The sequence below is a fragment of the Peromyscus eremicus genome, chromosome 2, assembly GCF_949786415.1.
Source record: "Peromyscus eremicus chromosome 2, PerEre_H2_v1, whole genome shotgun sequence".
NCBI classification, from domain to species: domain Eukaryota; kingdom Metazoa; phylum Chordata; class Mammalia; order Rodentia; family Cricetidae; genus Peromyscus; species Peromyscus eremicus.
In genome coordinates this window covers 18,277,239-18,290,396 of record NC_081417.1, presented here as the reverse complement: position 1 = coordinate 18,290,396, position 13,158 = coordinate 18,277,239, and the positions used below count along the sequence as shown (strand labels likewise).

General features: G+C 44.6%; 1 protein-coding gene across 2 annotated transcripts in view; it reads right to left on the bottom strand.

Moving 5' to 3' along the window:
• Tmem64 (transmembrane protein 64) overlaps nucleotides 1-10,219 on the bottom strand; it is a 48,871-nt gene extending 38,652 nt beyond the window's left edge. The window contains exon 1 of one of the 2 annotated variants that reach the window (XM_059253889.1): nucleotides 9,219-10,219. In XM_059253889.1, coding sequence (XP_059109872.1) covers nucleotides 9,219-10,013 — 795 coding nt within the window. In that variant the 5' untranslated portion in view covers nucleotides 10,014-10,219. The remainder of the gene's footprint in view (nucleotides 1-9,218) is intronic. The other variant, XM_059253888.1, reaches the window with a different exon arrangement.
• Between the last annotated feature and the right edge of the window lie 2,939 nt (nucleotides 10,220-13,158).

The following is a 13,158-nucleotide window of genomic DNA, read 5'->3' as shown; positions in this document are numbered from 1 at the left end:
GGTATCAGCCATACAAAGGCATAAACTGACTTTGGTCTGCACCTGTAATCCTAGCATGGGTGAGGTAGAGGCCTGAGGCCCTCAGGAGGTCATGGCCATCTTCCACTACATAATGAATTCAAGACAAATGTCTGATACAGGAGACCTCGTCTCAAAAACCAAAACAAACCCCACAAAAAACAACAAAGAAAACCCCAGGTGTCATTCCCTCTTCCGCAGACCCTTCTCCAAACCTTTCCTTCGTTCCCAGTCTCAGCAGCCCATGTTTAAAACCTCAGAAGTCCATCATGCAGCAACATCCCCATCCCTCACTCTGTCTATTACAACTTGTTAAATGGCACCCACCACCTGTTCAGATTCCCCCTACTCAGTGTCTTCTTTCTAGTAAAGACTGAATCCTACAGAAAGCTCTTTAAAATGCAGACCTAATCCTCAGTCAGTTCTGGCCTGTGGCTCTCAAAAGGGAGAGATTCCTCAGTGTCATCTCCATCTTATCTTGAAAGTCTAGCCTTTGACCATCTAACGCTTCAGGTCACAGGGCTCCAGCCGTATCTAAATGCTCTTAGCTCCTAGTACATCCTTTGCTCCTGGAAAGGATACTCAGGTTTCTTCCCACTCCCTTGACTAGGGCAACTGTCAGTCACTGCACCAAGATTCCTCTAGGAGAATCTGATACCCAAAGACAACATTTAAGAAGTGCTTCCAGCAGGTGTGATGGATGGTCCTTTTCCCCTCCCACACTGGACAACAATGCAACTGGAGGTCTCACAACTTGTTTGTCCCTAGCCCAGATTAAATTTTGTGAGTGAAGGAACCCATCTACCTTGTTTTCTTTATGCTTCTAGACCAGTATGCAAAATATCTAATACATATTAGCTGTAAATAAATGCTGATTGAAGGCTAATTGTATCAACCTCAAAACTGGTTTATTTACAAATATGGAAACAATACAAGTTGATATTTACAAACAGCCTAAGATTTATGGAAACAATACAAGTTGATATTTACAAGCAGCCTAAGATTTAAAAAAAAAAGTCTACTTGTAATGGACTATTGAGAAACTCTTGCCTAGCATACAGAAAACATTTTACCTAAAAACTTCCTACCAACAGAATTTGTACCATATCCCTAGAATGCGTGTTCTCCACCATATGCCTACAATGTGTGTTCCTGTCTCAGGATATTAGGCTTTGACTTATTCACAGCTATTTATGTGCAGCATCTGGAACAGCAGTGAGTACACAGTAGGTACCTACTAATTACCTGCTGGATAGAAACAAAGTATTTCCAGTAACTTCTGTGTCAAAACTGAGATACTCTGGTTAAGTGGCAACTCTGATATTCCTGAGAAAATTTTTGTTACTAGAAAAAGGTAGGCAGAGAAACCCTGTCTTGAAAAAAAAAAAAAAAAAAAAAAAAAAAGTAGGACTCTGGGGGACCCCACTCTATCAGCTAGAGAGGACTTCGGGACAAAGAAGATCTACCGACAGAAATGACTTGGTCATCGGATGCCAAATCCACCTTCACGTGCAAACTTCATCAGCCCAACATCCCTAAATTAGGAACTGTTCCTAATGGTTCCCAAGTAATTTGGAGACCAGTGGTCCATTTGAGAACTTGATTAACACATAACACTACTCTCCCTGAGGGATGGGGAAGGATGCATCCTTACTAATTATAACCTCTAAAACACAAGTTGAAAATTCTTTACATGGTTTGATGAATTATAGGTTTACTTTTCCTATTCATTCAACAAAAATTGGTCCAACACTTTTAGTACATAAGGTCTCACACTAAACTGGAATTTAAATAGAAACAAGTATCGCTGTGTGGTCATCAAAAGTCACGTGGCTGTACACTGAGCATAAGAAGGTCACATAAATCATTTATAACATTAACGCGTGTTAGAAAAACATTGATTAATAACTACAAAGTGAAGAAAAATAAGCACAAAAAAACGTTAAGCACTGTTTTCTTGACTTGTACTTTTTAAGCTCTTTTAACAAATACATTTTGTAAAGAGGAAAAAAAACCACATTAAAATAGCTTTCAGACCTTTTTACTTTGATTTTTCATCTTTAGTCCAGGAAGGGTTATTAAGACACTCCACACACTGCTGAGCTACAGATACAGATGTGTGAAACTTAAGCCAATATATGACAGAGACACCAGAGAAGCAGATTAGGTAACTGCAGAGCATCAAAAGAGAAGAGCTTCAACAAAAGCATGAACAGCCAGCTGTCTTCAGTGAAACAGGAAGGTCTGAGCATGTGGGCTAAGATACTATCTATGTGTCAATTTGCTCACCTTATCCAGCCCTTCGGAGTTGATACCAACTCCCCCAAAGTGGACTAGCTCCCCTATTTCTGTTCTGCATTCCAAGTGCAACAAATCGGTATATTTTCATAGAAAAACAAATGATGATTTGATACATTATCTCAGGACAAGTACCATAATCTATTGTCTTTATTCCCGTCTATAACTGTATTCATAGAACAGAACAAGAATTTAAGGAAATGAAGACAGTTTTTATAAAACATGCTCTCACTAAAATTTTTTAGAAAAATTAAAAATGTAATGTTAAGTCACTGCTTTTAAAAAAGCAGACTCTGAGACCTTGCCTACTCTGGACCAATTACAATAAGACAACTGGACGTCAGGTTCATCAATGAATTCTTCGTGAACACACAGTAGCCAACACAGAACTACAAGTCCCCAGAGTCAGTCCCCAGGCTATGGTGCTATCACATTTATGGATTTAGATGGACTTGCCAAACATTTTTAATAAATTAGTTGTAATAAATCAAAGTTCAACTGTGAATAAAATTACTAAAAGAAACTCTTCTTGATAAGTCAAATTCTAGGGAAATGTATTCAAGGGTAGTTCCGTCTGCTTTAAGTTATAATGACATCTTTGGCTGTTGGTATTCTGGTCAGTACAAGCTCCCTGGTCTCTCACTCAGAATAAATAAAATAAATAAGCAAAGTCCTTTTTTGGCTGCTTCCAACCTTCTAAGAGTCCACACAAACAACTACAGTAATGAAAAGCTGAGCAGTGTACAACTCTTGAAGGTATTCCACATTAGACATAGTACTAATGTTTTGTACTTTTACATTTACTTATTTTTATTTTGTTTTCACTTTACACACAATACATACCACCTCTGCTTAAATTGTTTTGTCTTGAAAAGATGAGATATATTTGAGAACTCAAAGGCCTCTTTCCAACTGCAACATCAGTAACTGAGGCTTAGTGGGTATTTTGTTGCACTAAATATAAAGCAGCAACAGCTAAACTCTTTCCGTGAAGTGTGAAGTAATGAATATTTTAGGCTGTGCAGGCATAGGTTCTATCTCAACAACTGAACTTTGCTGTCTTTTCTCAAAAAGAAAAAAAAAAAGACAGAGAAGAAAGAAGACTAAAAAGAACACATATATGATGCACAGATGCCCGAATCTGAGTTTCACAGAATGTTCATGTGCATGAAATACTATGCACCACACACACTGTGGTAGTTTGCTGACCCTTGGTCTGACACCAACTCAGCGCTGCAAAGCCCTGTACAACATCTGGGTTCATAAGGACAGCAGACCTCTGAGAAAGTCAGTTCTCCTTGCACCAACACTGAAACAGGCACTAGCAAAGGGCAAGTTGCTTTACCACTCTGTGCTTCAACGGTCTCAACTCTAAAATGACGATCAATGTGAATATTAAATAAGTAATACCCACACGAGAGAATGGTGCCCGGTCTTTCCTATAGACAACAGAGATACTGGTAAACATTTAAAAATAAGCTCCGTTGTTGTGGGATATTAGTTGAGGATGTGTTACATGTGTTTATGCTGTGGAACTCTGTTGTGGGATATTAGTTGAGGATGTGTTACATTTGTTTATGCTGTGGAACACCTGTTTAATGATACAAATATATGTTGCATTCCTTTATGTTGCATTTGTTTAACTCTGTGAAGCTGTGTTACTCTGCCTGTCTGAAACACTTGATTGGTCTAATAAAGAGCTAAACAGCCAAAAGGTAAGCAAGACAGGGATAGGCAGAGCTGCCAGGCAGAGAGAATAAATAGAAGAAGAAAAAGAGAAGAGGGAGGAGCGAGAAAAGGAGAAGGAGAGGAGGATGCCGGGGACCAGCCACACAGGGAATAAGAAGGAAAGAAAAGATAGACAAAAATAGAGAAAGTAAAAGCCCAGAGGCAAAAGGTAGATGGGAAAATTTAAGTTAAGAAAAGCTGACTAGAAATAAGCCAAGCTAAGGCTAGGCATTCATAAGAAAGAATAAGACTCCCTGTAACTATTTGGGAGCTGGGTGGCTGGCCCCCAAAGAATAGAGTTAAAAACAAAAACTACACCCCATGTCCTATTTTGAGGATGTAGAGAACAGATAGAAATAGTAAATAATGAGCAAACTGTGGCATATCACAGCTTTGTAGTAGATATTATTAAACATGACTTACAACACAAAGTATGTCTCAAAAGAGTAACTATAACTTCCTCGGGATGACGAACTAAATGTTAGAGCCAACTCTGGTTTAAGACTGTGACATCTGCCCTTCAAAACACTGTCTCTTACGATCAACGTCTCAGACAACCGCTGTGATGGAAAACTAAGGGGTATCTTATACGGAAATCTGCTCTGTATGTGGGGGGGGGGGGGGGCCAGCATGTGAGTAAGACATCTTGTACACTAGAGTTTGTGTCTTTTAATATTTAAGGTTAACGAAAATAAACTTCCCAGGTACATTTGTTTGAGGGAAGGAATCTACAGGAGTTTTTGACTTTGTATTTTTTTCTCTGACTACAGTAGAAAAGACTTGTAGGAACTCCTGTGGCATGGTTTTACATCAGACCCACTTGGTTTGAAAATACAATTATGGATTTCATTACCCATACAAGCTACAATCATGGGGTCTTTTGGGATCAAGAATACCATTTTACTGGAAATAACTTTAAAATGCATGTCTCCAAGGGGGTCTCACATAGTGGATATTATGAGGACAGTCCAACGTTTATTAAGTGCAGGGTAAGACAGTCACAATGAATTTCTCAAAGCATTTCCTCTAGATTTTACTCTTTAAGAACTTTGTCTCCTATACCTATTATCAACAGTCTCTCTTTACTGATCTGAGTTCCTTTTAACTGGAAACTGAGAAAAGGGAAACCTGAAGTTTCTAGTAGAGGCAGGATTTCATTTGCTAAATTTAAATACTGTCTACTTGCACAGGTGCTGAGGATTAAATAAATGAAGACATCAAAAGGGGCACAGCAACTAACTAACTCTAGATGGTAAAGAGAGGAACTAGTCCAAGGGAATTCATCCTGGGGCGGGGGGGAGACTTATTGAAGAACTCACAGATGGTAATAACCAGATCACATTTGTATTGCAGTTATTTTTGGATAAAGATAGGAGGATGTAAGCCTGAAGCAGGAAGCAGGGATACCTGGTATGAGGTAGAGGTTCCTTAATCAGAGCAGAGGCAGTAGGTTGGACGGAGGTGTCAGGAGGCAAAACCCCCAGGACTCAGACAATAATGCCTAAGGTATAGAAGGTGTGCTATGTACCAGAGGCCTCCAGACTTCCCTAGGTGCGCCAGTCCTCTCTCCTGCCACACATCCACCACTTCTGTAAGGTTAGCCATGACCTCGCAACTTGTTGAGGCCAGGAAAATGAGATCCACTACAAAGGACGCTTGAATGTCCAGAGTCCAGAATTAATTCACTTTTCTCGGCAACCATGTGCAAGGTAATGGAACCTGTATTTGGACCTAGTCATTTTTCAAAGTCCTGGCCCAACTATCATAAAGTTGGTCAAAATTTATGTTCATTGTTCACACTGAAAAGTTGAAGGGCTGAGTACCTGGGAATCTCAGTGTGAACTCCAGTTTAGAATCATCAAACGTGGGAAACTCAGGCATCCAGTCAGTCCCTTTAAAAGTGAAGTCAAAGCTGGGTATGGGGACTCACACAATCTAACAGGTAACTTGCTCATGTCCATGACCATGTAACTTGTTCAGGCTAGGGAAAAGTAAGGTCCACTCCAAGGACATTTAAAGTACAAAATGCAGTTCCATAGTCCCAGCAACCAAGTACAAGGCAATGGCTCTGCCAGACCAAATCCCAGAGTCAAAACAATGTAAAGCTGTGGGTCCCTCTTCAAAGTGAAGTTCCATCTACACCTGTATAAAGCAGAATAAGCAAACCTTTGCTTTTCGCCTACTGAGAAATGGAGGTTGTCAATGCAGCCTAATGTAGCCTACCATGAACAATCTAGTAAGAAAGGTGTACAGTCATCTCGGATGTGTGTCCAGTCAGGAACCGTACTTAGCAACACACAAAATGTAAGTTCAGAGATTCACTTCAATGTGCAGCAAGACCTGCAGATACAAGATTTCACCAAAGATGTTGTGAGGAGGGAGACGCTTCACCTGTTTCTGAGAAGAAACGATGGGAGAAAAAAATGTAAATACAGACTTGAAGAACTGTATTTCTTATAGCTTAAGCATCAATACTATAAAGCGCTATTTTCTCTTTTGAGAATTTCAAATGTTGTGTGTCAGCTTGCTAATCTCTTTCTAGCACATGAGGAGAACTAAAGAATCATGGTTAATCACTAGAAGCAAAGGGAGCCCCTTTCCGTCTTCTATATACTCAACTTTTACGACTGGCTTCTGCCTCTAAAATAAAACTACCTTGACCACCAGCAATTGTATGGGCCAGGTAAAATAATGCCTTCGAAGCACTAGCTTAATAGACACTCATGACTCTATAGTATGTTACAAATGAGGAAGCATGGAGTTCACTCAGCAGGAACCAAGTGAAGACTATTTCAAAACGTGTGTTTGCACGACCTTTACACCTAACTTCCTCTTTGAGCTAAATACTGTATTCATGGTCATTGAGCAAATGAGAAAACAGCTTCAAGTCGGGGTGGGGGGGTGTTCAAGGGTTCAATAAGGAGTAAAGTAGAAAACAAAGAAGTGTGCCAGAGTAAATGTGATGGGTATAAGGCCAGAGGGTGGAGGCAGAATGAAAGTCTAGAAGGCAAAAGGAAAAATCAGGTTAAAGCCAACATCACCCTACCCTTTGTCTTCCTGAGTAAACACAACAAAAGGCCTCTCCTGCTAGAAACCAGCTCGGAGGATGAATTAACAGACCTTGTCCAGTGGTTTCCTGACCCATCCTGCTTGTCTGCGTTTGAATTTTACAGCAGCACACACAACAGCTGACTGCATGTTTAAACTGAAGCTCCACCTCTGGCAGGTGACTCTACATGGTCCAGGAGAAGCGAGGCTTCGTTTCTTCCTTTCTAAAACGGTAACAATGCCCTCTTCAGCAGAAATCTGTCGTCTTCTTTTTCTCCTGATCCAGTAATGCCAAAACTACATATTGAGTGATCTTAAACTGTTTCCAATAGTAAAGTACTTCTTATAAGTTTAATATGCAAGAGACATTAGGACAGGAAAAAGTAACACTGTAAATCAATAAATACCTTCCTCAATATACACGACTTGATTAGGGACTAAACAGTCCATGAAGAAACAGAGAGGGCCATAGGTTGAGGCTCTATCTAGGTGACAGTTCAAAGTCTGACTCGACCACTCACTTCAACGTACTGCTACTGTGGACAGTAACAGCAGAAAGAGCAAACAGTGGACAGACAAAATCCAACTTGTGTTTGCAAGCCCGACTGGGTTGCACATATTTATCTTATGTAACCCCAGTAACCTATCAAACACGGTCCAATACTTTCCTCATTTACAACCAGAAATGAAGGTGCAGAAAGAACAGACAACTCAGCCCAGGTCAGCAGACACTTAAGACAGCAGGACTGCAGAGTATCAGAGTATCGGCCCAGTGTTCTCATCTGCTGTAGGCAACAACTATTAGATGTGTACAGTCACTTCTACCTGGAAAGAGTCTAGAACAGCAGTCAGCACATTCTGTATGGATAAGAAAGATGCAGGCTGTGCTGGAGACAGATCACACTATTAGAATGAAACTATACACATTCCTGGGCCCCGTCACCTTTGTCAAAGTCTTGGTACAGCAGTACCTGTACCGGATCGATTATAAACTGAAGAAAAATTATGTTCATATTTCACAATGTGAAACAGTAAAAGTGGAAAGGCTGAGGCCAAATTACTGCTGGGTCTCAATACTTCAGGCAGTTGCCTTTTAGCTGAAGGGCTGAATACCTGGGAATCTCTGGTGTAAACTCTGGCTTAGAATACATGGGAAACTCAGGCATCTATCTAGTCCCTTTACTGCAGAAGTGAATCCAAAGCTGGATTCGGGATTCACGCTTCTAATCCAGCACTCCTCAACTAAGGAGGTTGAGGCAGGAGAATCACTGCCAGTCTGAGGCCAGCCTAAGCTACTCAGTGAGTTCTAGGACAGCCTGGGCTAGAGTTACACTGTATCTTAAAACAAAACAAAGTCAGATAGGTTTAATAATTCGTTCTAAAGCCATACAGTTTCCCATAAAGTGGTCACTACCTCACCAGCAGTTTCTACCTTAAACCAGGTGCACACTACCTACAGAAACCCTACAGAATAAGCAGAAAATATGAATTCAAGGGTAGGGAAGGCAGAGTCTTTAGACGGTGTAAGAAAAGTGGATGTTCATTCTGCTTAATTAATCACCTGAATGACTTCAAATTAGAATTCTAAAGACAGACAAACAGAATTCTTAGCTTTCACATAGTATTACAGCAAACTACCTTTAAGAAATCCATTACAAACCTAGGAAGCTCCAAGAACTGGAGTCTACTGCTGTCTCCTCCACTGTTAAAACAAAAGCGGCCCTCAGCCCCATGTAACCAGATACTTGAATCAAAACCTGGATTACAGGGCAGAGTAAGCTAGGGGGGTCAAGTGGTAAAGCCTTACTGCCCAAGAGCTGCCAAAACTGCTTTAGACACACAACGGCACACTTACCTTTGCCCGTCTCCCACGGCCCAAGTGAAAAGGATACTTCATTTTTTATCAAACTCAAAAACAAACACATGCATCCAGAAAAGTAGTTCTTCATCGAGTCTTCCGAGGGGCCGTGTTCTATGCATTTGTAGGATAAATTTCTCAGGGTACCATGAAAATGTCAATGACTCCTCTGCTAGGTATCTATCTGATGGAGCGCCTCCTAGGGTGGTGACAAGGCCGCTAAAAGACAGATCTGGGGAGAGAGCCGGGCCAGCGGGACCCCACTTACCGAAAACACTGCATTCTGAAGCCCAAAAGGTATGGGAGTCAGCCGGGCCAGCGCCACCACCTTCAGGCCGCTTCCTCCCTCCACGACGCGGATAACGGCGCTCAGCTTGTCGCTGCTCTGGATCCTGGCGGCCACCCAGGCGGTGAGCAGCCGCTTGCAAACCACATGAGCGATAAAGGTGCCGATGAGGACGCCCACCACCATGAGCCCCATGCCTAGCACGAAGCCGTACAGGTAGCCGGCCGCCACGTTGAGCACGATGTAGCCCCAGCCGCAGGGGAAGGAGACCACGATGAAGCCCACGACGAAGAGCAGGACACCGAGCAGCGAGTCGAGGCTCTCCACCCAGAGCAGGAGATGCTGCAGGTAGCGGCGGACCAGGGCCAGGGAAGCGAAGCACAGGGCGGCCAGCACGCACACCAGCACGAGGCTCCGGCACCAACAGGTGCTGCCGAGGCAGCAGCACCGCCAGTTTCTCACCTCGGCCACCCCGACCACCACGCCGCCGCCGCCGCTCCCGGGGCCGCCCGCCAACGCCCCGGCAGGCGCCGGCAAGTCCGAGGCCGCGGGCGGACCGTGGCGCTCCAGATAGGCGCCGAGCAGGGCGCCGGAGGCCGCCGCCGCCGCTGCAGCCGCGCCGGCCCCGCCCCCGCGGGGAAGGCGGTCCTCGGGGCAGTCCCCGCCCACCGTCCGCTCCGGTGCCCAGCGGCCGGGCTGCTCCGCGCCGCCCAGCCGACCGGCGTGCTGCAAGGCCCGGGGCAGGGTGTGGAGCAGGCTCCCGCCGGGACTCCACATGCCTCGGCCTCAGCCGGTCAGTGTCTCCGCTGCCGCCGCGTCCGCCTGCCTGCGGCCTTCCATGGCACCCCGCACGCCGGGCCTCAGCTCCCTGCGTCCGCTTGCGGGGACGGAACGGCCGGGGAAGGGCGGCGAGCGGCCGTCGCGAAGCGGTCCCACCGGGAGCCCGTCGAGTCTGGCCGGACCCCGCGCCCGCTGAGCCAGCCCCCTTTGGGCCCGAGGGGCGGGGCGCGCGCAGGGGGGCGGAGCCATAGCTGCCCGGTCGGCCACGCCTCCGTGACGCCCTGCCCCGGCCGCGTTGAGTGGCGCGGTATCCAGGTCTCTGGGGCAACCGCGGCCGCGGCTGCCGGGGCCGATGTGAGGCGGAGGGAGGCCACGGGAAGCGGAAAGGGGGCCCCGGGCTGCGCGTTCCCCGCTCCCACGGGCGCGCGCGTGCCTGCGTGTCCATGACCCGCAGCCGCTGGCCCGCTAGCCCAGCGCCTCCCTGGCGGTTTCCGAAGTGACTTCTGCGAGCCCCGCAGCGCCGTCGCGGACATCCGAGGCTGTCTGGCGACTTTAGGGCAGGAGTTCGTGTTCTGTTCCGAGGGTAGATAGATGCGCCTTCCCAGGGAGCAAAGTCTCCCAATGTGTTCTAGGCAACTTGGCCGTTTAGGAGCCCAGGGAACTGGCTGTGAAGTGCCACTCTTGAGAGGATGCGCTTCTCGGTCCCTAGTTCTTTACTGAGTGCCAAGCACTGTGCTGGGGATAGTGGAAAAGACCCTCGGAGGACCTTCGTTAAGGGCTCCTGTTGCCAAGCGGCCCCCTTTCTCTGGCTGTAGACTGATGGCTGACTAGAACAAGGTAAGGAGTCAAGGTACTAGCTAGAGTTCTTATTGGAGGTAGTAGATAGGGAGCCGTTGACCAAAGGAAAATATTACGCAAGAAAAAAAATGAGGTTGATACATGAGAGTTGAGATACCCAAAATACTACCCAAATGTGGCATTCCAGTAGATGGTTGAAAATGCGAATATGGCATTGACATGAGTTATCACTCTTAGGAAGGTTGACATTGCTATACAGGCAACATTTAAAACCATAGTTATGGATGAGTGAATGGTGGTGGGTGTGCCAAATATTCCATTTTCTTCTCAAGTACATGGTAGGCTGGCTTGTCTGTCGAGGCCTTATGTTTGGGTCAATCTTTATGATTTTTGGCAGTGAATTGTGGCTAGTTTCTAGATCCTTTCACTATGTGCCATGTCAGCTGTCAAAGTTCCGGAGACTGAGCTCTGTGATTCTTCATCTTGGGAAGGAAGATAGCGAAGAATCGAATCTCAATCACTTCATGAGTGAGAAGAAAAAGCACTGATGTGAGAGTGTTGTTACCAAGACAGGTGTTTTTCACTTCTGACTGATGTGACTGAGAACAGTTCTAAGAAACGAAGCCTTAAGACAGTTTCATTTCATTATGCTTCTTAGAGTCGTGTAAGGAGAATCTGGAAGACTGCCTCAATATTATTCAACAGTAATAGTAATAATAATTATTATTAGGAACCCCTATTTCCCACTGTGTTTCTGTCTCTGTCCCTGGTTTACTCCACATCACCAACTCCATAAATAAGCCTTGTGCTAGTCTCCAGGTCACACTGCAGAAGACTATAATCCAGATGCAGAGCCCTTAGTTCTGAACCAGCTCATGGGCTGCCAGCCAGCCTGGATGGGCCAATCCTGGATCCTGAGTCCTTCTCTAGCTACACAGTGCCGTGCCTATCCGAGATATTAACTGTCTCCCCGGAGCATAGTGCTTTGGCCACCGCAGTGTAAACTGCAATGGAACGTTTCCACTCTTGTCCCACTGTAATTTATTTGTCATAGAATGGTGAAAATTGTATTTTACAACTGGAATGAGGCATGCCTTGGTCTACATACAGCAGCCCATCATGGTCAACCTAAACCCCTTCTGGGAAAATATTAAACCTTTACCTGGCCTACAAAGGTGTTTATGACATCACTGTCTGCTGCCCCCCTACCTCATCACCCCTTGCCCTTTCACACACTAGCGTGCTGGCCTCCTCTCTCACTCTCTCACCGACAAGTTTCCTACTGCACACTGATCCCATTCTGTCCCTGCTGATCTCTCTTGGGTCAACAATCTTCTCTTGTCTCTTAGAAAGCCCAGTTTGGTTTTATTTATTAATTTTTTTGACTCACTTTAAGCTCTACCGACCTCTCCTCAGAGATGGCATCCCTGATGACTTTTATTGAAGGACAAGTCTGCCTACCAAAGAGTTGGGTACTCCCCACTTTCCTCCTAGCACAATCCCCACCTGACACTGCCTTGTGTGTTTAATTCACTGTCTGTCCCTCCAAAGTGAAGACACTGTGAAAGTTGCCATTTTTACTGTCTTGTGAGACCCAATAACCTAGCTCTCCAGAATACCTGATGGAGTTTTTGTCTTTAATTAAGTTTATTTAGTTTATTTATTGTCATTAATTAAGTTAATATGGCATCCAGAGAATGTGCTTCATTGTGGAATTTTAATAAATTTGTTTCTATTTGCCACCTCTCCTAGTCTTCCTCTGCCCCCTGACCTACTGTTAATATTCACCTTCCCTGCCACCCCTTGATAATATCTTTCTGCATTCATGTAACAATTTATATATTCTATAATCACCTCTCTTTTACCCCTCCCTGCTTCCCTCAGACCTCTCACTCTAGTTCCATCACACACACACACACACACACACACACACACACACACACACACACGCTTGTTTTGCATATGTCAGTACATGCAGTATATTTCTTTGAGTCTGGCTTATTTTGCTTTGCACGCAATGTGCTCCATCTTTTCTTTTTTCTGCAATGTCATAACTTCAGCTTTCGTTAGAGCCGAAAAATTCCCTTATGTATATGTATCACCTATGTATCACATTTTCTTTATCCATTCATTTACTGGAGGTATCTAGGGTGGTCCCATTTCTTAGCAGCCATAACATGAATTTGCCAGTGCCTTGGGGTCCTTTGGGTACATACACTCAGGAGTTTTTTTGTTTCTTGTTTATAGTATAAAGGTTTTTGTTTGCTTGGTTGTGTTTTTTGTTTGATTAGTTTGGTTTGGGTTTTTTTTGTTTTGAGTTTTGGAGAACCCTCCATTCTGATTT